This window comes from Ascaphus truei, chromosome 1 (genome assembly GCF_040206685.1).
Source record: "Ascaphus truei isolate aAscTru1 chromosome 1, aAscTru1.hap1, whole genome shotgun sequence".
NCBI lineage: Eukaryota > Metazoa > Chordata > Amphibia > Anura > Ascaphidae > Ascaphus > Ascaphus truei.
The window spans coordinates 105,686,142-105,712,642 of record NC_134483.1 but is presented as its reverse complement, the minus strand read 5'-3'; the positions used below and the strand labels follow the sequence as shown (position 1 = coordinate 105,712,642).

Sequence of the window (26,501 nt, the reverse complement as noted above, 5' to 3'; positions counted from 1 at the left end):
AGACAAACATTGAAAGTCACCTCTTAAATTAAGCATTTCAATAGCCTGAAGTCATCGCTACTGTCCCATATTCACAGTCATTCCTACCAATCTTTGTGGTCAAGCAATGTCATCTACTGCACTTATTCCCTCACCTGCTGCCTCTGTAAGTCTCCCAACATACTGCTTAGATTGTAAACTCTGTGTGGCAGGGATTTCCTTACCTATTGTCTGACTTTGTTACACTTATTGTATTATAATTTCCTGTACTGCTTTTTTTGTCTGTTTTGGAAAGCGTTCAGTACACTGTGGGTGCTATATAAATAAAGATATACATACAACTCTGCCCTATCCTCATCTCTTGAGCTACAGGCCCCGCTTTCTCTCTGCCGTTTGTGCCCTTTCAACCCCAGACCCTGACTAAATTCCCACACGTGATGCTGCGTTCCTGCACTCGTTCCTCTTAACGCGTGAGGAAATCTCACACTCTCCCAGACATCCTTCACTACAAATTTATGCTATCCTGTTTCAACTCTGCCCTCTCTAAAACGAAACAAACCTACTTTTCTTCATTAATCAAATGCACAAGTCTAATCCACGCCGACTCTTCTCTGTCTTTAACTACCTACTCAGACCCCCCTCAGCTGCCTGTTCTTCCTCCATCTCACCTCAGGACTTTGCCGACTATTTCAAGGAAAAGGTGGAATCCATACGCCAGGACATCCCCTCTATATCCTCCTCCCATCCTACACCTCTTCCTAACTCTCCTCCTGCCTTCCTTGACTCTTTATCTGCTGTCACAGAGCAGGATGTGTAGTTGCGGATCTCCTCTTCTCCCTCTACCACCTGACCTCTTGACCCCATTTCCTTCCATCTCCTAAAATCTCTTGCTCCTACTATTATCCCTACGCTCTCACACATTTTTAACTTCTCCCTCTACTCTGGTACCTTTCCCTCTTCCTTCAAACATGCAACAGTTATACATTACACAAAAACAGCAAGCTTGACCCTACCTGTCTCTCTAACTATCGACCTGTCTCCCTCCTGCCTTTTGCCTCTAAACTCCGTGAATGTCTTGTATTCTGTCGCTTGCTCCATTTTCTGAACACCTATTCTCTCCTAGACTCTCTACATCTGGCTTATACTCTGCTCATATTAGTCGACCTCTCTACAGCATTTGATACGGTGGACCACCCTCTTCTCCTTCACATTCTCCGTACTCTTGGCATTCATAACAATGCTATTTCCTGGCTCTCCTCTTACCACTCCTATTGTACTTTCAGTGTCTCTTTTGCTAACACATCCTCTTCCTCTATCGAGCTCCTCATACTTCCTCCCAAACCTGGCCCTATTTCCTCCTTCCACATTACTGTTGGAAGTACAATCATTCACCCAGTATCCCAAGCACGCTGCCTAGGGGTCACATTCTATTCTCTTCTCACATTCAAAAGGTAGCAAAAAACAGTAGTTTTTCCCTCAGCAATATTACCAAGATACGCTCTTTCCTCTGATGCTCGACTGCAAAAACTCTGACACAGACCCTCATTCTCTCCCGTCTCGACTATTGTAACCTCCTGCTGTCTGGCCTTCCTGCCTCTCACCTGTCTCCCCTACAATCTATCCTAAATGCTGCTGCCAGAATCACTCTATTTCCGAAATCTTTCTCAGTGTCCCCCCTGCTGAAATCCCTCTCTTGGCTTCCTACCAAATCCTGTTTCACACACCCAATTCTCCTCACATTTAAAGCTTTACACTCTTCTGCTCCTCCTTACATCATAGCCTTAATTTCTTGCTATGCACCATCCCGACTCTTGCGTTCTTCTCAAGGATGTCTTCTTTCTACCCCTTTTGTATCTTAAGCCTCTCCCGCCTTAAACAGTTCTCACTGACTGCCCCACACCTCGGGAATGCCCTTCCCCTCAATATTCGACTAGCACTCTCTCTATCCACATTTAAGACCCACCTCAAAACACACCTGCTTAAGGAAGCATATGAGTAGCTCCATGGCTGATAATTAACATCTCATACATTAACTTTGGTCCCTTGCAGACGCACTTACCAGAATGCCCTCCTACTGTTGCTGTACATTATTCCTACCAACAAATTAGATTGTAAGCTCTTTGGAGCAGGGACTCCTTTTCCTACTATGTCTGAAGCACTTCTCCCCTTTATGTGTTATTTATATGATTGTCACGTATATTACTGCTGTGAAGCGCTATGTACATTAATGGCACTATATAAATAAAGACATACATACATACATACATACATACATACATATTCTCAAAACAGCTGTAATGTTTTATGGTTCTGAATATCATTAGCTACCAGTTCTTGTCTTACCAGATGCGGGAGTGATTTTACCAAGGCAAACATTCTGCGGTATGAGACCAGGAAGATATCCAGAACGCCAGCTTACTGTAACAGAACCATACAATCCTTTTCTACATATAACAACTTGGCCTTTTCCTGATGTTATGTTTGTAAGTCGAAAAACAGCAGATTCAAAGCCAACCTAGCATAGACAAAATAAAATATTTTTAGATTTTTTAAATATCTCTGACTGAACCTAATAATAATATGTTATTCTTATAAAGAATTGGCAAATTACACAGAGCAAAGCAGTACAGTATCCATAGAATTTGTCAGGCACAACGAGTCTGGGCCTGAAGAACTTACAATCTAATTTGTGGCGGAAGAGGGAGATAAAGGGACTTGCTTTCACTTGCTCTCACAAGGAGAACTGACAGAGATCCAAAAAAAATGAATCTCTTGCTATTGGCAGGTAACAGTGACAAAACAACATATTGTAGTATTACAGTACTAAGAATTTTAGAGATACATCATAGGATTCAATGGTAATATTGGTACAGTATACCAGGATGTATAAAAACATATCTTGCTACAACGGTTAATTATAAAGATGTATCTTTGTATTTAAATTTAGCGTGATTTGAATACTAAACGTTTACATTGGCTTACGTTTATGCCACGCACTGTATTTTCTCTCTCAACACTTCATAGAAATTTGTATTTGTATACTCCCCTCTTGTGGTTTGTATGCGGAACTACAGTTAACCTACTGTAGTTACTGTACCTCTGAATTGGCAGCATCTTTAGGGACGGACACTGATGTTGGCTTTTGTTCTTTAAGTATATAAGGCTTTCCAAAGGTACTCTCACCCTTCAGGCTAACATTGGTCAATTCAAGATAAAAATGAAAGCCAGGTAAAAGGAAAACCTGAAAAGAAACAACAATACAGTATAGGCAAAATAGAAAATCAATCTTCTGATGTCAATAAAGAGCACATGCATACTAACTGAAATCCTAATTGAAGTTAATTTGCTATTAAGTCTTTTGAAAGCATACTGACCTGGTTGCTTATTGGCACTGTGCTAATACCATAGCTGGAGCCGTCTTTAATCACCACACTCCCTACCATCTCCTCAATGGTGTTCTCTTGTTCTCCGTTTCCAGTGAAGATTTTGTACTCAACCGTGACATTGCCAAATGTCCCAGCAAGTCGAGTGACATTAATTTGTACGTAACGACTCAAGTCCTTGTTCACCGTGATGGACTGACTGGCTGAGTACACAGTAAATACTCCATGAGGATCATCATTTGCAAGAACGGTGAATCGTGACAGGCTTTTTTCATGATCCAAATCTGCTCCTCCCTCTACATGTATCAGTTGGACCATGTAGCTCTCATCTAATTCTGGCACATCATCTGGTAAGAGCTGAATGATAATCTCAGCAGTATTCTGCATGTCAGGAATAAAAACCCAACCAGTTGTTGCAATGAAGTCGCTCTGAAAGTCTGACATGCTGCTCAATTGCCAGTGAACCTTCAAAAACAAATGCAATCTTTTACTAACTCATTAAAGTTGATAACGACATAGATTTCCAAATTTGTATTTTAGTTCACTTTTTGAGTGGAACATTGGGATGATAAGTGCATGAACAGTTATGGAGTCAGTGGAACTGACACATGGAACCCTATACTGTATATGCTAGTAGCATAGTACACATCACCTTTCTCTTATTGTGCAATATAAAGGCGACTGGAGTAGTTTGATGATCTCATCCGCGGACTCGATTGTTAAAATCTGTCATCGGATTGCGGAATCAGCAGATGGATTGTCGGTGTTAAAAAAAAAAAGAAGAAAGAAATCCGCAAAAAGTGAATCGCCATTTTTCAGAGTGATCCTCGGAAATTAACCAGCCGGTCCGAGGTGGATCCAAATCCACAAAAACAATTCGCCCATCTCTACAAGCGACACAAAGCTTTTTTTTTACACTTCTAATTTTCACACAAAAAAAGCTTTGAAGGAAATCATAAATATATTGTCAATAAATTAAAGCTTTCTTGGGCATATAAAGGATGCAATTAAACCAACATTGTTATCTACCTATTCACTGTCATTTACTTGGAGAGTTGTAAATCGGATTTAAAATAAAATGACACTTGGGAAAACATCAGAAAAAATAAGTAAACACAACAATACCGTTAAGTTCCCTAGAGTGCCTTGGACTCTTTTGACATTTAAAATGATATTCAATAATCCTTCAGAAGCCTCTGGCTCAGTGTAATTTTTAGCCTGTAGGGATTCAGCTGCAAACTGAATAATTCCATTTGGATCCCCAAATTTCTGTATCTAAAGAAAAATATGAGTGAAAGGGTAAACTTGAAATATTTTAAAACAACAAATACTCTATTCTAAGTTAAAATAAATGAATGAATGTATACAAAGTTATTTAGATAGTGAGCATACCTTATCTTACAGCATTAGCTATTCAGTTAATACAGTGAAAAATGGAGTCAAGGGACCTGCTGGTGTTAACAAAATACTTACGATTAGAGTGACATTTCTCGCTTTGGGATCAATCTCACTATTTCCACTTCCAATACTCAATATAACGACAAACTTCTCTTGCACTTCAATTTCTTCATGAGGTAGAATTATCAGGTTTATAGTCCTTTCCCCACCTTCTCCATCACTAAAATGGAAAGACCCATTCATAGGTTCACTGAAGTCACCATTAAGAACTGGCAAGATCTGCTCGGAATTGGGCCCCAATATGTTCCAGAAGATCTGAAGAAGGACAGTGTAAGAGAGGAATAAATAAGAAATGAATGTTTTACTAAATGCCAAGACCAGAATCAAGGAAACAAATGTATATGCAAATATAACACACGCAAGCAAAGGATTAATTTTAGGGCATTGCTACAACAGTTCTAGTTACATCTAAAGTTTGCTGTACAGTGGCCACCAGTAGCTACATTATTTCAATTACCATAAGGAGAAAATCAGCACCCACTTGCCTAACAATAAGCCCTACCAAATCCATTATTAATTATAATAATTTGTTGGCAAAAGGATTCCAAGACACTGTAAGAGATTCTATATATATACACATATATATATAGAATCTCTTACAGTGTCTTGGAATCCTTTTGCCAACAAATTATATATATATATATATATATATATATATATATATATATATATATATATATATATATATATATATATTCATGTAGAGGTATCAGTACCGTGTTAGCCGAGCTTCAATAATCAAAAAATAAATAGATGATAGCGTTCTGTGGCTAACGAAATGCTTTTATTTGTGCACAAATAAAAGCATTTCGTTAGCCACAGAACGGTATCATCTATTTATTTTTTGATTATATATATATATATATATATATATATATATATATATATATATAATTAAACAATAAACATGTATTTTTGTTTTTAAATCATTATCCTCTGATTTTGAGAGCAAAGAGAAGTTTCCAAACATCTTTCATTATTTTCATGGTTAACATATTTTATACAAAGACTGCATGGCCCTGCCATATTTCCCCTCTCCGAAAACTGAAGAGGATGTTCTTTCGTTCATATTGTTATGGCTGAGAGATTGGGACAATCAGGAACCATATTTAGTTACGGCGACACCACAAGGTGCCTGTGCCATTTGGATGCCACAACAAGGGCAATTAAATGAGAGTGTAAGGTATCTGAAGTATTTATGAATCCCAATCACAAAAGTGGGCTAGGAAATATTCAATCCCACTTTTGTGATTGTGAGTGCACATAGGTTGCTTTTTGTTTTTTCATACCTCCCCATTTTCCTACTATTATCTACCCGTATGCACCCAATCTGTTCCAATTAACAGAGTATACTATACTGTACATAGGAGAGCGACAGTATTTCTATTTTACATGTATTTATGAATCCACCTGAAAAACTGAAAACACTCATGATGCATCCCCATTTCCCACACAAGTCCTCCAAACCCTGTGCAAGCATTTGAAACATTGCAGTATTTAAACTGTGGGCAGTCAGTTTCTGGGCAAATACATGCATATTAGCACGGTTGTGTTACTTTTTTAGCTTCTAAATTAATTTTAGCAGGAAGTATGCTTTGATTTAGGAAGGACAGAACCATCAAATTATAAAACCAAAATGCTAAAACGGGCATTGTAATACACATTTCCCTAGCTGAACTGTGATTAACTGATGATACTTGTTTAACAAATGTTGAAAAAAATTTAAATATACAATTCTGTGTAATTGCAATTCAGGTGTATTGTCACTAAACTGAACAACATGTTATCCTTTTTGTAACTTTGCTAAAGGGATGACCAATATTGTGTTCTGCGATGCATTGCACCTTCTCCAGTACTGAAGTTGTTAAACAATATCTCAAGTTCAGTTTGGTGTAACTACACAGTAACAAAATGAGCATAACAGACATACATACAATACCTGAGATTCTCCCAGAAGACCACCTGTCCTTTCCAACACAAGTGATAAACTGAGTGATGCATTGGGATTAGGAAGAGTTATCTGACTCTGATTAAGGAACCTCACTACTCCGCTTGGTGAGTCACTTTTAGCAATTGTGATGAGGGTAACTAGATGGGGACCTAGAACGGCGCCACCACTAGCTGCAACAAGGCGAATCTGAAATTGCTCAGCAAATTCACTGCCAAAAAAAGAAATATATATAAAAATGTACTGTAAGTAAGATGGAGCTAATAACTACTGGGTTATACAACTCAAAATACTAATCGGTCATGCAATTAGGTAATTAGTACAAATGTAAAAAAACAATAACATTAATAAACATTAATAACAGTAATTAGTTAATACAAATCTAAACATTGTGATTGTTATATTTACAAGTGTAATAGCAAAATAAAGAGTCGGTGGTTATAAAATAGATTTTAGCTATAAATTAACGTGCACAGGGACAATACAACCCCCCAATCCTGCTGCTTGACTTTGGACCCCACTACAAGGTCCTTTATGTTCAAAAATCCTAAGCGAAAGTCCTGAGGCACAATGAAGAAGGATGGGTTGGGGGGAAGAAGAGAACAGACCAAGAAAGGACATACCCCAGCATGCCTAACAAAACGCTGGTTCCTACAGTTCTGGCTGGCGCCTCAGTATTTTATATTTTTGTTCACCCCTGAATGTGAGTGTGTTTCCTCTAGTTTTTATTACATTGGCGGCCGGGCTGACTCTAATGCAGCTGCCCCCGCAGTGCCCCCGCAGTTTAAAAATAGCACGGGCGGCACGCAGGCTGTCTTCGGCCGAAACCGTCCGGTTTTCCCGCGCCTCGGGCGCTTTCAATAGTAAGCACCATTAGCGCTTATCTATTGAAGCGGCCGCCGCGCGGAAAACTCCGTTTTTAAACGGAGAGCAGACCCGCGGCTAGCCCGCTACGCTCCCGGCCAGCTCCCGGCAAGCTTTAGAATGAGCTTAGCCGGGACAGTATGCTAATAAACATATTCATACTATTTAGCTATTCTGTACTTGCTTGAATATACATGTAACATGGGACTGAGACAACCCTGAAAGATTTATCCAGCAACAGACCAGGAGAAAGACAACTGACAAGGCAATTTACCAGTACTAATTTTGTGTTTGCATGCTTCATCTTTTTTAAAAAAACTTGTATTTACTTTCTTTTATTAACCATACTATATTGGATATTTCTTAATATTCAGGGGTTAATAGTTATACAAAATGTTATTAGTATACATAGTTCTGATTGTGACCTTATCGTGCACTAGATGGATTTTTAAACATTGTTTGTATGGGTTTTTTTGCCTTGTTTTTTCCTTTTGGCTTGTGCACTGTTTGTCTATTTTTATTTTCATTCTTGATTGTACCCCTTGAGGGTTGATAATTTCCATGGTGGAGCCCGTCACGATCACTCTGAGCCCTGGTTGTCGTAATCAGCTGCATTCTTTGCAGCAATCTGTTCACCTACAACTGAGGCCTCGCTCATGTGTAGTTTCGTGTTACCTTCCTCACCAGCCGCAAGAGAGTGGGTGATCGTCCCCGGCCCCCTCCTTGATGACGTACACAGAAGTTAAATCAGGTATAAAAAACACTATTTTTCTGTGTGTGACATACTCTTTGATAAAGTGCTACACAGAGTGAAATGCGTTACAGAGACCTTTGTGGTCCTCCGTTTATTACTTATGTAACCCTGTGTAGTTTTGGGGTTATCGTTCTTTCTCCTCCTGTGCAATAATCCCTGTTAAGGGCAAGTTTGCCAGGAGTAATTATGGGGCTTTCCCCCCACATCCATGTGCTGTGTAGTATTCAGTGAAGATAGTGTCATCAGGCTCTGTGTCCAATTACAGTGACACAGGGGTGGTGTCTATTGGAACTATTTAGTGCACAGCCCTTCCTGTACTTAGCAGTGTCTCACCACCTATGAGTGAGGCTAGTCTGTCCCAGCAAACTGCAAGGGCTCTGGCAGGATGTGTGGACCTCCCTCAGGGGAGTGGTGTGGGAGACTATTCCTCTTACTCCATCAGGGAGTAAGGGAAGAGCTAGACCTTCTTTCAGTGCCCTTGCCTGGGAGTGTAAGGTCAGGGACTTCCTTTGGGTTGGCAACCTATAATGAGTGGCTAAAGACCGGCTGCAATGATGGGCAGTCTGCTATTGTCTGATGCAATAAAGTATGCTGTTGCCAAAGATCTCTTTTTGCCTGAGAGTGGAGTCACTCATGTAGAAGTTGCACATAGAGGTTCTCTTTCAGAGACTCCTCCCTACAACACTGGGGGTCTGGAAGAGATGGAGGCACTGTACCAAGAGTATGACTCAGCTATACCTGGAGAGCCAGTCCTGATGATATCCCCCATAACATCGCGGGAGACTCAGGAGTTCTGTAAGCCAACAGGTGAACCACAACCACTTGTTACATGGGTCAGTTTCCACATGAGGGGGTCAATATGAGATTGAGCAGGGGAAACACCGTTACACTTATGTGCAAATAAAGAAGACTTTTTCAATATTTTGCTCTCCAGCTCTCATTCATTTTTACAGCTGTGTACCACGGCTCCTGATTTTTTGGTCTTTCCGCAAAAATTTAACAGTACATACAAAACCCAATGTAAAAGATCATTCAAATACCTTTCTTTATCATCGGTAATAGAGACACTGATGAAACTCAGGTTTTGTCCATGTTGAAAAATTACTGAGGTATTGAAAATGGTGTAGTCCATGCCATTGGGAAACGCAGAAATACCATGCGAGATAAAATCAGCTGTCACATAGCCATAAGTTCCATGTGTTCTCATTACAGGAATCATCAACAGTCCAACATCTTCCTCCACTAGCAAAACATACAGTTATTTCCAGTATGAAGACATTTTTGCTCAGATTAGCACTTACAGCACCAACTCTAGTTCTCAAAATCCCCTTTACTAAAAAAATGTTAGTTTAGTATGTGGTTGCAAAACAAATTTTTAAAAGTATATATAATGCACAATAAAATATTTTAGAGTATTGTGACTTCTTATGACGTTAACTGCAATACAAATATTTTATATTAAATTATGTTTTTATTTGCAATTTTAGCTAGTTTGCCAAAGCATGAATGTTTGATCTGATAATGAAAAAAAAAATATTTTTATAATTTTTTCTCTATGACAACAGCAAATAAGTTATACCCCTGTAAATCACTACTTTACATGCAACCACCTAGTAATATTCTGGTGTCAGTATATGTTATACTGTATGGAAACAACTAGTACTGAGTGCTACCTTCCGGTGGGTCCTTTCCTCATTTTTCTTTACGTTCACTTTATACACTATGCAACAGTAATACATTTTGGCCTAACATCATCCAACTCCGTTACATTGGAAATAATATCAGACCCATTAAAAAAATAATATTGTGTGCTTTTGCCGCAATGTTATGGCTAAAGTCATCAACATACAAGTTAATTACTGCATTGCGATACAATGGTGTAGGGTAATAATATATTTCTACCATAAGATTATGTAATATAAATGATTACAATCCCTATGGTATCAAATACATTCACCACAGGCACCCAAGGGGTAAATAATTAACTAAAACTAAACTACCTATCCCCCTTGGCTACCTACAGATGTAAAAAGACTTACTGGCCTTGTGGTCACGGAAAAAAATGAATGAGAATAAACATGGCTTGAGTGTGGCCACAAGGACAGCAAGTTTAGCGGCCCATTCGAATTAACGCTGTGGGCGTCCATGCTTTTGAATGGGATGCTGCAGAGTTAATACTTTGCTTGAATGAGCCATGTGCAGGTAGAGAAAACCGCTACTAATATGTTATTACCGGCTGTCATTGAGTGCCAATGTGGCTACCTAGGTTGTAATTGAGAGGGATTAGGTAGCTACACTGACACTCTATGGGTTAATGTTTAAAATGATATGTGTAATCATGTTATTATAATGTCTTAATGATATTGTCTGTATTTCTTTTTTACAGTTTTTATGTATTGTATGTTTAGTGGCCAAAAGCCACATTTGGCTAATAGGACTATGGGCCATTACTATAGAGGGGGGGGGCGATGTTTGTTGGGGGGTAGGGGCTGGAGTGATGGGTTTTGGTGGTTGTTATACTCAGGGAGGGTGGTTAAGCCCCCCGGAGGAATGGTGCTAGGGGTTTGACTATATTATAAGTATATTTTGGCATTATTGGTTGGACTGATATTTAAGCAGAGACTATTTGGGGATAAGTTATATTCTTTTAGAATATGTTGTGTAATAGGGATGTGCTTACTGAGTGCTTGCTAGTATATTTGTTTGACGAAAGGGGGTATGTTTGCATCCTTATTGTTTGAACTGTTTTCTATAAAGAGGAAACAAACAAAACAGCATAGAACTAGTTACCACCGCACTAAAAAAATTACAAATGAATTATTAGCAAATATGCCAAAATTACCTTGGATATCAATACATTCTGGATCAAACTGAATGATGCCTTCTGCGTAATCATTTTTTAGAATGATGATTCGGACCATCGATTTGATCCCTACGGCAGGTGGCTGATCTATTTGAAGTCCATTTTCTCTAACAGTAAAATCATAACCGCTATGTAAACAAATGTAACAAATAATAAACATTATCAAAAACAAGCCTGTGTTCAACAAATACAGTAGTATCCAACACTGTATGCACTGCAATAAAGAAATGTTAAACTGTTTAGGAATAGGCAGTGGCCTAAATAAATTGAAAAATAAGAAGCCAGGGAATAAAGGGTGTCTGAGACTGCACAGGAGCTAGGAAAATTTGCAGAACAGGCAGGAAAATATATGTCTACATATTTACAATGGCCTACTACAATATGTTCTGTTTGGGCAATATGATTTAATTTGAGAGTTCAATTGTCTTACTCTTCTGGTTGAATATACAACTTTCCGACATTTAGAGCAGTTGAAGATTGATGCCATTATGCTATGTTATCTTTACACCAATTGCATTACACACATATATATATGTATACCTTCCTTGAAGCGTCGCCTCAGTGATGGTAACAAAAAAATCTTCAGGACCTTCTGGAAGGATATCATCCTTTATTTCCACAGAAACACTTTTCGTGGTTTCATTTGGTCTGAATACAAGTTCTCCTGAAGTGTTTGTAAAATCCAGATCACTTAATGCTGATCCACTCAAGGTTTCATATTTGAGCTTCACATCACCAGATTTACCAGCGGAACGTATAACAGTAATGTTAACCTGTTAATGTAAACATTGGAAAGAGATTAGTTTGGTACTGTTGGAGTAGGAGAGATGTTGTTCTTTTTCAGATAATAATAATAATTTGTTCTTCTATAGCACTGCTAGTTTTACATAGCGCTTTACAGAGACATTTTGCAGGCACAGTCCCTGCCCCATAGAGCTTACAATCTATGACTGTGACTTGCCCAAGGTAACAAGCAGCAAACATAGGAATTGAACCAGGTTCCCCTGCGTCAAACTCAGTGGCAGAGTCAGTGTCCTTACTTACTGAGCCGCTCCTTCTCCAATAAGTGTGTCTCAATGGAGAAGCCATCAAAAACTATACTTCTGCACAAAAGATATTCCAGTTTTTCCCCTACTTTTATTTACTAAGTAAATAAGGGAATGTGTTATGTGCATTTGAGCAAACATTGATAAACTAGCATGCTTTATTCATACACATTATGTTTGCCCTTTCCTTGCTAGGTGCAGCTTTTAGACTTCAAGTTTTCCTTCTTCTTTCCATTTATATTTTAATATTACACTTCACAATTGTGCAAACACAAATATTACATCCCTTGCTGTCCACTGTGCTATTCCTGAGCAAAACAAGCACAGAAGTCTCTGCCAGTGGTGGCTTCTGTTTTTCGGTAATATGTTGTAATGTATGACAACCATAAGGGAAAGACACTAGTACGTTTATTTGCACATTGTAAATAGAAGTGTGAAAACTCAATACCCATTTTTCTTCTTCCGATATCTGCATCATTGTTTGTGAAAACTCAAAATGTCCATAAGGAAGATTACTGGAAACCATTGTAATGTTTGCCAATTTACTGGATTCATTTATGACTCCTCCTCCGCTGATTTTAGTTAGCTGAAACTGATAGTAGCTTTTCTCCTCAGGAACATTATCATGTACAGCCTAAACCACAAGAAAAATCACATGGAAGAAAAATTAGGATTGCAAGACTTCCCATGAGGGTTACATATTAAGCAGATGGTTTCTATAGAGTAATAACACTATGTTGCATATTTATTCAATGTTTCCTCCTCTTATGTCTGCTTCTAATGTAATGTGTTATATTATGAAAACTTCTTAGTCAGTTAAAGCTAAGTTGAGTACAGACAGTTTCAATCATGGTAAAAATGGGAGAACATGGGCACACAGAATATAAAATCAATTTGAGCCTTCATTTGCTCCATAACTACTTAACATATTTCTTGCTGATGCAAATTACTTTATGCTAAAGGAGTAATGCACACAGAGGTGCATATACATACTCCATCATACTCTATATTATGGAGCATTATATCCCCATGCAGATTTTTGTATTACTTCTTACTGAATATGCTCCTTACCTGTAATATTACAACAGCAGCAGATTGCCTGTCTCTCATAGTCAGTGTTCCTGAGGTCTCAACAAATTCTACCAAATATGCTGGAGTTATATTCCAGTGAACTGTAACTTCACCAAAAATTCCAGGACCACGAACCAGACTAAGGGAAGGCAAATTTATTTGACATTAGGAATAAATACATGGAAATGTAGCAAAATAAAAAGTAATAAGTACTGAGATTTGCTTAATTGTATCTTCATTTACAAGGAACAGCATCACAATTAAGGAATGTACATGTTGCAGGTTACATAGAAACATACAGATTGAAAGCAGATAATAACCACTTGGTCCTCACGTTTTGCCCACTTTCTTATCTGTTGTGAAAGGTGCCTCTGTATTAGATACTTGCTTTTTTTCACATTAGGGTAGTCTTGTGTCTATCATAAGTAGTTTTGTTTTTCTGTACTGTACTAGCTGCCACTACCTGCACTGATGAGTTTTGTAATGTAGATCATGGACTATATTAGTCGCCCTTTCCTACGCAACCATTCATTTATTTATGTCTTCCTTATGGTGTCCAGAACTAAACACAGACGAGGCTCTACCAATAATCTATAAAGTAAATCAATATACAAAACAACCATTCCCATTGCTTTGTTACATTGCTTGCCTACTTTTAAGTCCTCTAAAACCTCTCCCATATTCTTCTCCTTTATAGTGGTTGACATTAGTACCAATAATACTTAATCCTACATTCTGCCCTTGAGTTTAATGGCTCAATTGCACAAATGGGCTCTTTCCGCATTAGGCCGGGGCAATGGTAAAAAATACGGTGCTGAGCCGCGCTGACGGTTATGCTCTCCTGCTCAAGCAGGAGCTTTTTTTGTGTCCTGGCATGAGCGTCAGCGAGCGCGCTTGGGAGGTGGGTGGCAGGTGGGGTGGGAGGCGGGGCTAGCACGCCACGTCACGGTGCATACTTCACAGAGTGCCATTGGCTTTTGCCAGTCACGTGACTGGCCCTCCGCTTCTCTCAGCGCAAAAAATTAAATTCCACACGCCTGCGGAAGCGTCTACCAAAGCCCCACACATGCCGGATGCAGGAGGTAAGTTTCCTGGCTCAGCGCGGCTCAGCGCTGTATTTTTTACCATGGCCCCGGCCTTAAATTGTAGTCACCACACTCTTGACCATTACACTAATCTATCTATAAATCATTATAATTTTGTCTACTCTCAAGGATCTAAAACCAGAGATGAACATGAAACACAGACAGAGCTCAATGCACATCCAGCGAAACTTTATACACGGTACAGTGCCTAAATATACATGTATTGATATCTATTAAATAAAATGGTCTTTTAGTTTAACATTTTGGCCAAATTGTTGTAAGCCCCTGAGCCACTGCACGGCAGACCAAATCTCTAGGGTCCCTACACTAATATAAATTCTTATTAACCTGTGCATTGCCAGGAAGAATGATTTATAATAAATCTGTCAAAATTAGTTGCAAAGTTCTAAGTCTGATTGAAGCTTTTATTAACCTGTACATTGCCAGGAAAAGCACTAAGTGCTAAGTGGCCAAAATGTTAAACTAAAAGACTATTTTATTTAATAGATATCAATACATGTATATTTAGGCACTGTACTGTGTATAAAGTTTCGCTGGATGTGCATTGAGCTCTGTCTGTGTTTCATGTTCATCTCTGGTTTTAAATGTATATTGCCATGCTCAGTAGCACTCCTCTGTGACACTTATACGCTTATATATATATGTTGTGGCTATTTTGGGGGTTCAATATGAGCCTGTGGGTGTTCTATATGTCTTACTCTCTAGGATCAGCAGATCTTTTTGTCCAGTGCAAAAATACATTATTTCCCTTCCAAACCATCTGTAATGTCACTATTAAATAATAATATTACAAATATGTGAAAAAGCTCCATTATGCCAAATAGGCTTTTTACAAGACTTTTGTGGCATGGAGGTCAGTAAAGCAGTTTGACAATCAAGAAATTAAATTACCAACTGGCCGGACATTGTATTACAAATCAAGTTTATAGTAAAAACACACTGAGATTCATGTACCAGAGTTACCATGGACAATGAAAAGCCTGTTTGGACCCAAGGACATTTAATACATCACACCCAAATGTATGTTTAATACATCACATCAAATGTACGTTTAATACATCAAACCAAATGTACACTTAATACATCACATCCAAGTGTCAGAAAGTGAACAGACATGCATGAATTCCATCTTACCACAAGTTGTTTACAGAATGTTATTCAGCTTTCAATATTACCACTCATGTGAAGCAAAGCTTTAAAACAAATAGATTTACAAAAGTAAACTAACTGACTATAACATACTACTAAGTAAACAAAATCATCCTATATAAGAAATATTAAATATGTGAAGCAATGGATACTTAAAAATATCTATAAAGACTAAGGGCCATATTTATTAACTCTGGCAGCAGAAGACATTACAGCTGATTCACTTCCAAGGATCTTAGTGGCAATGGCAAAGCTTAACAAACACGGCACAAAGTGCATCATATAAATCATGTTTATTTAGGCAAACATATCCACTGTTTTATCAAAGTCATTAGAAGATCAAAATACCTAATGTGGGCTGTTCCATTATAGTTTTCAGAAGGTTCACCGATAAGAATATGATTTGATGATGGGGCTATTCCAACCATACCAGAGGATCCAACATCTTGTGATATGATAACAGTGGCAGTCCCTGCAACACAATGACAGGGGTCTATGTATATTAAAATACAGTACAGAAGGGGTGGGGGGGGGGTAATATCATTTTCCATATGATCAGTTTATTAATTTTTTAATAGTAGCTTGGTTTGTATCATTTGCATAAGTCGTATTGTCTGGATTCAACACTGTTAAGAAAATGCTATAAAAAGAAAATATGTGATTATATACAAATACACATTAATTATTTTCATATGAGAAGAAAATCTATAGAAACATGTCACAAAATAAGATTATTAACTAGTTCCCAATTTAATTCATTTGAATCCTAATGAAAATTTAAAACATACCGTACTGGCCTGGATACATCAAACTGCGAAAAAATTATGGCGTAATTATCGAGTTCCGTTGAAATATTTAAGATGTGAGTAAATTCCGCAAAAATAAATAAGTATTTAGTAACAGTTGTACCATCTTAGAAATGCGCTATGTGGCAATTAAACTTGACTAATTTCTTTACATAATGCTCGCGTTGGCGTCAAAATTATGCTGACGTCGTGTAATTGTTCTACAATGGCAGCTAAAAATTGCAATCATTTCCTAGGTAACATAATATATAAAGCCTTATAAAGGGAGAGGAGTGGTGCTGCGTGAGGAGGAGTGAGGAGCGCAGGAGTGGAGTGAGTGAGAGGAGTGATGCTGGGCATTGGAGGAGGAGTAATGTTGAGTGTAGGAGTGGAGGGGAGTGAGAGGAGTCATGGTGAGTGAAGGAGTGCTGGAGAGGGGAATAGAAGGGCTGGAAGCCAGGTGAGTGTAGGAAGAAGCCAGGGTACGAGGACAGGGGAGAAGGAGGGGGAGGGATAGGTCAGATGGCTGCGGAAGGAGCAGTGAGGGAGACAGGGTACAAGGCCCAGAGGTGCCAATGTTACCATCTCCCCAATGTGCACATGGCAGTGACGCTGCTAACAAGATACGGCTATGTAGCACTACATGTGGTCCTCATTAATAAAGTAGTATCATGCTAGCACATCGTTTTGGGTAGGATACCAGTGACAGCACAGATGGCCATAAAGAATTCCAAATAGAAAAATATTTGTGATGCCGTGGACGGCGTGGGCACAGTGCCACATACTGTGGCTAACTGTAATAACAAGATATGCAGATATTAAAAGAAAAGAGAAAATGGCTATGGAAAAAAAAAAGGCATGCCAGAGAAATGGGTGCAGGACCAGGTCTCAACATCCTACATACCTCCTATGAAACTGCTCTCAAGCCAGTCCTGAACGCCCAAATAATTGTTGGCATACGTGACATGAGAGACACTGGCAGAGCAATACCAGATGAAGAGCAAGGTAAGTACATGTTAATCATATGAGAAATGTAAAACCTTCTGTTTATATTAGTGTAGTACAGTATATTAGTGCATCATCACACATACCATTCAAATGTGAACCTTGATTAATTCAATGTATATCACCTTCTTGTCAGTCCAATCCTGGCGTCAACAATCACTGGCTACTAGACCTCTCCATCACGTAAGCAACTACCAAGTAACGTCTCAAATGTTTACACACACTGTTATGAAATAGTCAAGTACTTTAACCATTACATAAATGTCACATGCAGCATGTGAGGGACATAACAAGTGAGTGGAGCAACAACCTAAAACAAAATAATCTAAACGATGTTTACTGCAACTGTTACTATTGATGTATAAATAGAACTGATGTAAACATGTTATGTTACATATCAGTCAGTACATGTTACTATAAATAAAAAAAGACACCAATAGTCAACACCTAATACTAAAATATTGACACTTCACGTCAATGACTGTTCTTATATGACAGAATATGTGAATATGTTAAGGCATCACACATACCATAGCATTATTAATCATAAAGCAATATGTACAGTACTATCATGTAACCTTCTTATAGTGTCATCCACACCTCAGGAATCTGGCCCATCTCAACCTCTGAGTCAGTCTGCACCGGGTAAGAAAAATGAATGTGACATCTGTCCACATTGCATTCATACTATGTTTAATATTGTATACATGTAATGTACTTGTAATTGTATACATTTGTAATGTACAAGTACATGTAATATAAAGTATGTGATTGATAGCGGTCAATACTTTAAACAAATAACTAAGAAAATTAGCAGATTTATCAGACTATTTAATGCTGCTACATATTACTTATTATTACCTGTTTTGAAGTACATTTACGTTCAAATAAACATAACTTAATACTTATGTTATTATCATATACAAGAATAACAGCTCACATGTGTATCACTCTCTTCACAAGACAGTACTGTACTTAGAAAAATGTTACACCATCACACTATCATGAACTATTACACGTCTATTTAATATATATTTTAATGTGAATTTATTATAATCCAAGACGTACAACATCTTCACCAGGTATGCAAATAAAGTGAAATTACTACACATGACAAACTGTAATGTTCACTTATCACATAAATGTTCCATATAATGCATGTAGAAATGTTCAATACAAGGTTTATGTTAATGAGATATACCTAAAAAGACACGGTTACATTTGGTACATAAATATTGTTCTTACAACGTTATTTATGAACTAAAAATGATTAAAATAACCAAAATATACCTAACATTTACCTACCCTTATGAGGTCTGTGTTCATATAATGAAAAAAAAATACACCAAATAAAGAAAGGTAATGTCAACGTTTACAATTTTTAGTGTAGGTCACAGGTGTCACATGTCATAGAAAAATCATTGTATAATGAAGAAACTTTCATGTACATAAACAATTATCAATATAGGTTTTCAGAAAAAAGTATAAATAATGTTGTTGTACTTTGTACAAAGCTGTATTTGTAATAAATATTTATTTTTAATAGTTCGTTGGTGGCATAATGCACCACACACCCTATCACCTCGACTACCCTCTCCAGCTGCTGGTGATGGCAATATGACCCCTGCACATGCTTTGTATGAGCAATTCACCCTCATTTTTGAGCCGTACCAATGAAGGTGAGAACTGAGCCCACCTCAGGGGATCCTCAGGAGCAGCCACGTTAACCTACACGTCCAACTGTGATGTCTGTTCCACAGAAGACCATGCAGCTACACCTAGCTCAAGTTACACACATAAACTAAACCAGTCTCCTTCACCAGGACGTAGCTCACGTCAACCAGAATGTAAGAGCTCACACAGCAGTCACTTAAAAACAAGTAGCTGTAGAAAGGAAAACTATGAAACTAAAAGAGCAAATTAAAATACAAAACTCCAGGCCACTAAGAAAATGGTAAGCAACGTAACACACATCTCCACACATAGAGCAAAATCAGCTGACCGGGTGTGTGGCCTTTTTAATCAGGCCATGACTATGTGGAGGACACAAACAACAGAAGTAGCTGTTAAATTATTTACTAAAAACAATTAGTTAACCCGTTCTGATAATAATCGCAAAGGATACGTATGCATATTTATACTAAACTATGCGCTATTATCACGATTTTTACTGGTAGCGACATTGGTTAATGGGTAAAATGATAAGTGTAAATAAGCGCTAATGTAAACAATGTTGTACAAAAATGATAGTGCAAACAGAAGAACAAAACCTGTGATACAGTCTATGACGAAGGTAGTCCTTGAGCTGCCTGAGAGGTTGATCTGGGATCTTCCAACCAGATTTGAAGATGCGTGTGGATTAACCTCTTGTGGCGCTGAGGGATAGTGGATTGAACAGAGTCTTGTGCAATATTTTCTTCTTAGGTGAAAACCTCAGAGAGGGAGACAAGAGAAATGCAAAAAACACCACAATAGTGTATTACCCTTTGGACAATATAAGACTTGGTTGTTAAAGTATAAAGAGCATTTAATGATTAAAACAATTGCATCTACAATTGATGTAAAAGTATAATGGATTAATAAACAGTAGGTGAACTCCTGTTAAATAAATGAATGATGGCTTCCAAGCGCTTGTGCTAAAAGAAGCCGTGCTGCTCCGCCGATGGTAAAAACTGAAATCCTACTCACCGTCCTTGAGTAGGACATGTGCAGTGGTACGGGGTCTTTTGCCAAGGGATAGCCGCTTGCTGGGGGGTGCCGGACGTCCGTTCGTTAAATGCGGGGAGAATTCTTGATATCCTCGTGGTCTCAATACCAGCAAAATGATTTCCAAGCGTCTCCTCCGCTGACGTCACCGCATAGGGTGTACAGCTACGGTGTCCCTGGATGACCACAAACCTTCCTACGCGTTTCAAAACTCCTATTCACGGGTTTCTTCGTCAGGGAATGTTGCTACAAGGGTTGATGCTTCCTATTATACCCCCGGTAATTGGATTATGGTAATGGGAACACCCAAATTGATTGAAAGTTCTAATAGAAGTCCAATTTATCAAGCGCTTTGCTTACATATACACTGTTATTAGTGAGAGAAGGGTTTGAATCTATATGATGACAATTACAAATGTGACTGCAACATTAGTGACTGCAAAGAACTTACAAACAATGTTTTACAAAAGCATATGACTTACACAATAAAAATCAAACAAAATATACACAGCAAAATATAAATTATACACAGCAAAATATAAATTACTGTTATGCATGTTTCTAGCCACATTACAGACACCAGGACCTTACTTTGTTATGATCCTTAAAAAGGGGGAGATGATGCACCATAACTAGATGATATATTAATATTAATCATAATCAAGGTGTCAGTGTGGATAGGATCATACTATCCATAGCTGTAAGAACATATTGCTTGATCATACTACAGTGATAGTTACTTAACAATTGCAATCACAGTTATAAAACAGATATTTCATATACAGAAATTTTATTGACACTTATATATATATCTATTGTAAGCAATTTGATATTTTGCTATATATATAATTCTCAGACTATTACTCAATTCATTAATGCCAGAATAATGATATTTTTGATATTTTCAGATATCATTCTATCATATGGTCCATTTTAATTGGACCTAGTTAGAAAATGGTCAAATTGGAGAGACATATCTTGTTTGGATGGGACAACTTGGTAAATCCCACAATGTGTCTCTCCACTTCAAATTAAAACATGCACAAAGCCCAGTAGGACTTAATGTCATGCCATAGAGTGTCCCACATTCAGCAAAAGGGGGGGTGACAAAATAAATGTAATTTCAAGAAGGGAATCCTATTGGATATTTGAATTGAAAACCCTTAGCCCACAAGGACTAAATGTAGAATTCAATTTGACATCTTTCCTCAAATAGTACAGTAACATCATTTCCCAAATAGCACATTATCCGCATGGTATGGCTGGGTGCCCTGTCCCTGTCCGCCGACGGCCCTAGCCAGTATGGCCAGCCTAACATCATAACAGTATAAACTCATAAACACATAAAAACATAAAAAGTATAAAAATCACATAAAATCACATAATCACGTTAACTATATAATCACGCACAATAATACCATCACAGAATTTAATATATCACATCACATTTTTCTTTCACAGCCTTAGCATAATTATGCATAGGAATAATTCATAAAAAAACAAAAAATACATATAAAAAAATTATTTTTATTCCAACTTGTAAATTAATCACTAGAATCACAAATTAATCACTAGAATCACATGTATTATATATTATGTAGATATTATGTAGAAATTAGCTATCACACATGTAATAACTTCAAAAATTGTTATTTGATTTCTTTACCAAGTTGTCCCATCCAAACAAGATATGTCTCTCCAATTTGACCATTTTCTAACTAGGTCCAATTAAAATGGACCATATGATAGAATGATATCTGAAAATATCAAAAATATCATTATTCTGGCATTAATGAATTGAGTAATAGTCTGAGAATGATATATATAGCAAAATATCAAATTGCTTACAATAGATATATATATAAGTGTCAATAAAATTTCTGTATATGAAAAATCTGTTTTATAACTGTGATTGCAATTGTTAAGTAACTATCACTGTAGTATGATCAAGCAATATGTTCTTACAGCCATGGATAGTATGATCCTATCCACACTGACACCTTGATTATGATTAATATTAATATATCATCTAGTTATGGTGCATCATCTCCCCCTTTTTAAGGGTCATAACAAAGTAAGGTCCTGGTGTCTGTAATGTGGCTAGAAACATGCATAACAGTAATTTATATTTTGCTGTGTATAATTTATATTTTGCTGTGTATATTTTGTTTGATTTTTATTGTGTAAGTCATATGCTTTTGTAAAACATTGTTTGTAAGTTCTTTGCAGTCACTAACGTTGCAGTCACATTTGTAATTGTCATCAGATAGATTCAAACCCTTCTCTCACTAATAACAGTGTATATGTAAGCAAAGCGCTTGATAAATTGGACTTCTATTAGAACTTTCAATCAATTTGGGCGTTCCCATTACCATAATCCAATTACCGGGGGTATAATAGGAAGCATCAACCCTTGTAGCAACATTCCCTGACGAAGAAACCCGTGAATAGGAGTTTTGAAACGCGTAGGAAGGTTTGTGGTCATCTAGGGACACCGTAGCTGTACACTAGGTGGTGACGTCAGCGGAGGAGACGCTTAGAAATCATTTTGCTGGTATTGAGACCACGAGGATATCAAGAATTCTCCCCGCATTTAACGAACGGACGTCCGGCACCCCCCAGCAAGCGGCTATCCCTGGCAAAAGACCCCGTACCACTGCACATGTCCTACTCAAGGACGGTGAGTAGGATTTCAGTTTTTACCATCGGCGGAGCAGCACGGCTTCTTTTAGCACAAGCGCTTGGAAGCCATCATTCATTTATTTAACAGGAGTTCACCTACTGTTTATTAATCCATTATACTTTTACATCAATTGTAGATGCAATTGTTTTAATCATTAAATGCTCTTTATACTTTAACAACCAAGTCTTATATTGTCCAAAGGGTAATACACTATTGTGGTGTTTTCTTGCATTTCTCTTGTCTCCCTCTCTGAGGTTTTCACCTAAGAAGAAAATATTGCACAAGACTCTGTTCAATCCACTATCCCTCAGCGCCATAAGAGGTTAATCCACAGACATTGGTTAATGGATGCAATTAAAAAATTACATATTTGTTGCGGTGCAACAGTACTGCTGAACAGTTGAGCATTTCTTTACTTATTTTTGCAGATAATACCGTAATTTTTCCTTTACGCAGCTTGATGAAGCCGGGACACTGTACTCCAGCTCAATCCCTTTTTGTGAATGCAACAAAATGATCAGTATTTCTCATGAGTCTATTATTGAGGCAAATGGTTAGATTTAATCATGTATATTGCAATTTTCAATGGGGACTCCACTGGCATCTTCCATGGGAAGAAAAACAAAGCTCTGTTTAGCCTAAATAAATAGAATTACTACTGTTGCTTGTTTTTGCCTCAGTACTCAAGCTATTATCAGAAATGTTCGTGAGGTGTGTTGTTTGGCACAAACAAGTACAGTATCGTTATTGCCTCAATCCACATCCTTAGGCTTTTTGTTCCACCTTTTTAGATCAGGTACAGTACTGTATGTAGCATCAGTGGATACATTCTCTGACTATACTCTGAGAAACAGAGATGGTCACAGGGGATTGCCGTTAGTTCCAGAAGATTAGCTGGAAAGTCCTTTTCTTACTGTATCTTGCATATAGACCTTGAGAAAGTGCCCCTGGCTTTTTTTGCAAGAGTCCATAGTTATCACACACCCACCGGAAGATGACAACTGAGAAGCCTTTTGCAGATGGATTTGGACTTCCCCAGCAACTAGGCTTTTTTGGTTACCTGGGAAAGAGATATCCATTTGTCCAATGACATTTGCTATTTCTTATTTAATGGAAAAATGTAATTTTGTATACTTCTCAGTGGTCCAATAAATGGTCTCTATTACTGTTGACACAATGTCAATAAATGTACTCTCATTATTACTGTTCCTATAACTGTCCCAATGTCTTCACTTCCTTCTAGAGTCTTCAGTGCCTGTATGTCTGACCTAGAAATTAAATCTATTGTGGTGGCCTAAACTGCTTTTTATCCAGATAAATAGTCAATTATGATCTGTAAGGAATTGTATTACTCTACAAACATAATCCTTGGGATGGTCTTATAGAGGCATTTTCACATCCCCAATTATCTTTAGTGCTGCTGTTATAACCACCATGATTGGGGTTAATGTCCTAGATGCAAGTGTTCTTTTTACTCTTGCTGCTTCAGAACTAATATTATAGTTCTTGGACACTGAAAAAGTGAAACTGTGTTTAGAAATAATGTCCTAATGATTTTGCAGCTTGGAACTACGAGGGTAGTCTCTTAAAATTAATTTATCCACTTGCCTTATATTGACAACATGAAGTGAGAAAGTATTTTAATCTTCTGTCCACATGTGGTGGTCTTATGAAGACAGTAAACAATCATGTTCTTTGTGAAAGATTATGAAAAACCTTTACCAAAGAATATTTACCTAGATGTCATGGCTTGAACAGGCTTGGTAGTGACTGTTACTCCAAAATGCTCATTATGTCTTTTGGTTGCCCACAATTCTTCTGAAGAATGCCCAAGAATCCTTTAATTGCCTTAATCCTGCAGAAAGAACTTGCTCTTGTCCCTTCATATTTTTTTCAACAATTCAATTACAGTTCTGCTCAAAAACACAGATTTGCCATAAAAAGCAGCAGAACACAACCAACTCTTTCTTAAAAGATGTGTCTGCCACTCAATATCTCAGCTCAGAGGTTTTATATAAAATTGCCTGCGTAAAATAGCAGTATATAATACAAGTTGAACTTTATGCTGAAACATGTTGAATAATAAGTTAAATAATATGTAGTCCTGGTATAATATGGGTCCTCTTCAGTATACTTCTGAGAGACAGCTTCAGCAGTTTTATATCAGAATCATTTTGCAATAAATGCCAAAACGCTGTTCTCCTAAATCAGTAAACAGGGAATAGATACCCAAAGCAACCCTGACATTTTGTTTTATGGATTGCTGGATGAATTGAAAATCACCATTGACCATTGAAAAGAGCTCACTTTGCAAATGTAACTATTCCCCCTGTAATCAATAAACTCCATAGAGAGTTTTTTTGGGTAAATTTACCGTTTTGGGGGGCTAGTCAAGGGTGCCAAAGTAGCCCAATTGCAATATAGAAAGCCTAATTGGAAACTAGATGAAAAAACTAATTACAAACACATAAAATCACTACTGTATATCACAATGGATAATTAGGCAGATAGTTATTAAATCCTTAGTAACCATAGAGGTTATGAAGGCATGTACTGTATAATGCATGCCTTGTTGTCCACTATGTTGACTAAAGAGTTAATAATCCCAACAATCTACCTACAGTATTTTCCATTGAATACCATAAAAGACAAGTAAGGCATTGCAAAGGGTTAAGCCCGATCTCTTTCCCTGCGGGTAAACTAACCCCCTCCCAACGGGGACCCTATTTTTTAAAATGAAAGCAGGCAAAGGTTAATTTTTGGGGCTTGGGGAAAGTCCAATATTTCTTGCCTAAGGAGAAGCAGAAATATCAGAATATACTGAATAGAGCCCTACGTCTTCTGGTGTAGTGGCATTGGTCACCTTGATTGTGACTATGATGAACACTCCATTTCAATAACAGGTGTAAGTAGAATAGAGCGTGGGAAGGAAAGGGTAGCAGAAAGGAAAGGATCAATAGGCTCACCTCCTGATAAGCTGTGTAACTGCAGTAAATACTGTATGCAAAACTGGGGCATATGAGAAGTAAACAGTCAGATATAGAATCCTCTTTTCATAAGGTAAAAGGTAGAGATGAATGGACTGGATGTACTCACCATCTACCGGGGATACAACTGAATAGTCCACTGAAATCAGCTGTACTGTGTACCTTTCCTCACCTTCAAGCAAACCATCTTGAATTGATTGCAAAGTAAATGATTTTCGGGAGTCACTCTACAAAAGATAAGGACGTCAAGAGACAATTATTATAAAATCAGCAGAAGCAAATTAAATGTTACCGCAAATTCTGCTATGCACTTTTTCTACATTGCTTATCAATAGTACAGCATGCATATAAGGCTATCCAGTCAACAATATGAAAATTATTAAATGTTCCATTGACTGTGGTTTCAGACAGATACTGTAGGTAAGATTGAGGAAAACAGAATGATGTGTAAAAAGCAAGTCAGAAATTCTGATGGATGGTTGAGAGAATGTAAATGTACAATCTCAAACTTCTTACACGTGTACATACAAGTGAAATAACTGTATAGTGGCTACACAGAGTTAGTCAGTATAAAGCTTTCATCAAAATATGGTAGAACTTGCTATTTCTTTTTTGTGCAGATGCTGGCTAAATTGAATAGGACATGTAAAGGCTAAATACGCGTATTGTAATTCACTATTTGTATTTAGGGTATGTTGAATAGTGCAAGCAAAC

The 26,501-nt window shown here is 37.6% G+C and overlaps 1 protein-coding gene across 5 annotated transcripts in view; it reads right to left on the bottom strand.

The window, feature by feature from the left end:
* ADGRV1 (adhesion G protein-coupled receptor V1) overlaps positions 1 to 26,501 on the bottom strand; it is a 527,599-nt gene that overhangs the window by 253,865 nt on the left and 247,233 nt on the right. For all 5 annotated transcript variants that reach the window (XM_075593091.1, XM_075593079.1, XM_075593082.1 and 2 more), the window contains 13 exons: positions 25,897 to 26,014; positions 15,970 to 16,093; positions 13,367 to 13,505; positions 12,744 to 12,929; positions 11,790 to 12,022; positions 11,229 to 11,377; positions 9,427 to 9,628; positions 6,760 to 6,979; positions 4,836 to 5,075; positions 4,488 to 4,637; positions 3,354 to 3,827; positions 3,077 to 3,220; positions 2,323 to 2,494 (listed from right to left, as the gene is read on the bottom strand). In XM_075593091.1, the coding sequence (XP_075449206.1) occupies positions 2,323 to 2,494; positions 3,077 to 3,220; positions 3,354 to 3,827; positions 4,488 to 4,637; positions 4,836 to 5,075; positions 6,760 to 6,979; positions 9,427 to 9,628; positions 11,229 to 11,377; positions 11,790 to 12,022; positions 12,744 to 12,929; positions 13,367 to 13,505; positions 15,970 to 16,093; positions 25,897 to 26,014 (2,551 nt within the window). The remainder of the gene's footprint in view (positions 1 to 2,322; positions 2,495 to 3,076; positions 3,221 to 3,353; positions 3,828 to 4,487; positions 4,638 to 4,835; positions 5,076 to 6,759; positions 6,980 to 9,426; positions 9,629 to 11,228; positions 11,378 to 11,789; positions 12,023 to 12,743; positions 12,930 to 13,366; positions 13,506 to 15,969; positions 16,094 to 25,896; positions 26,015 to 26,501) is intronic.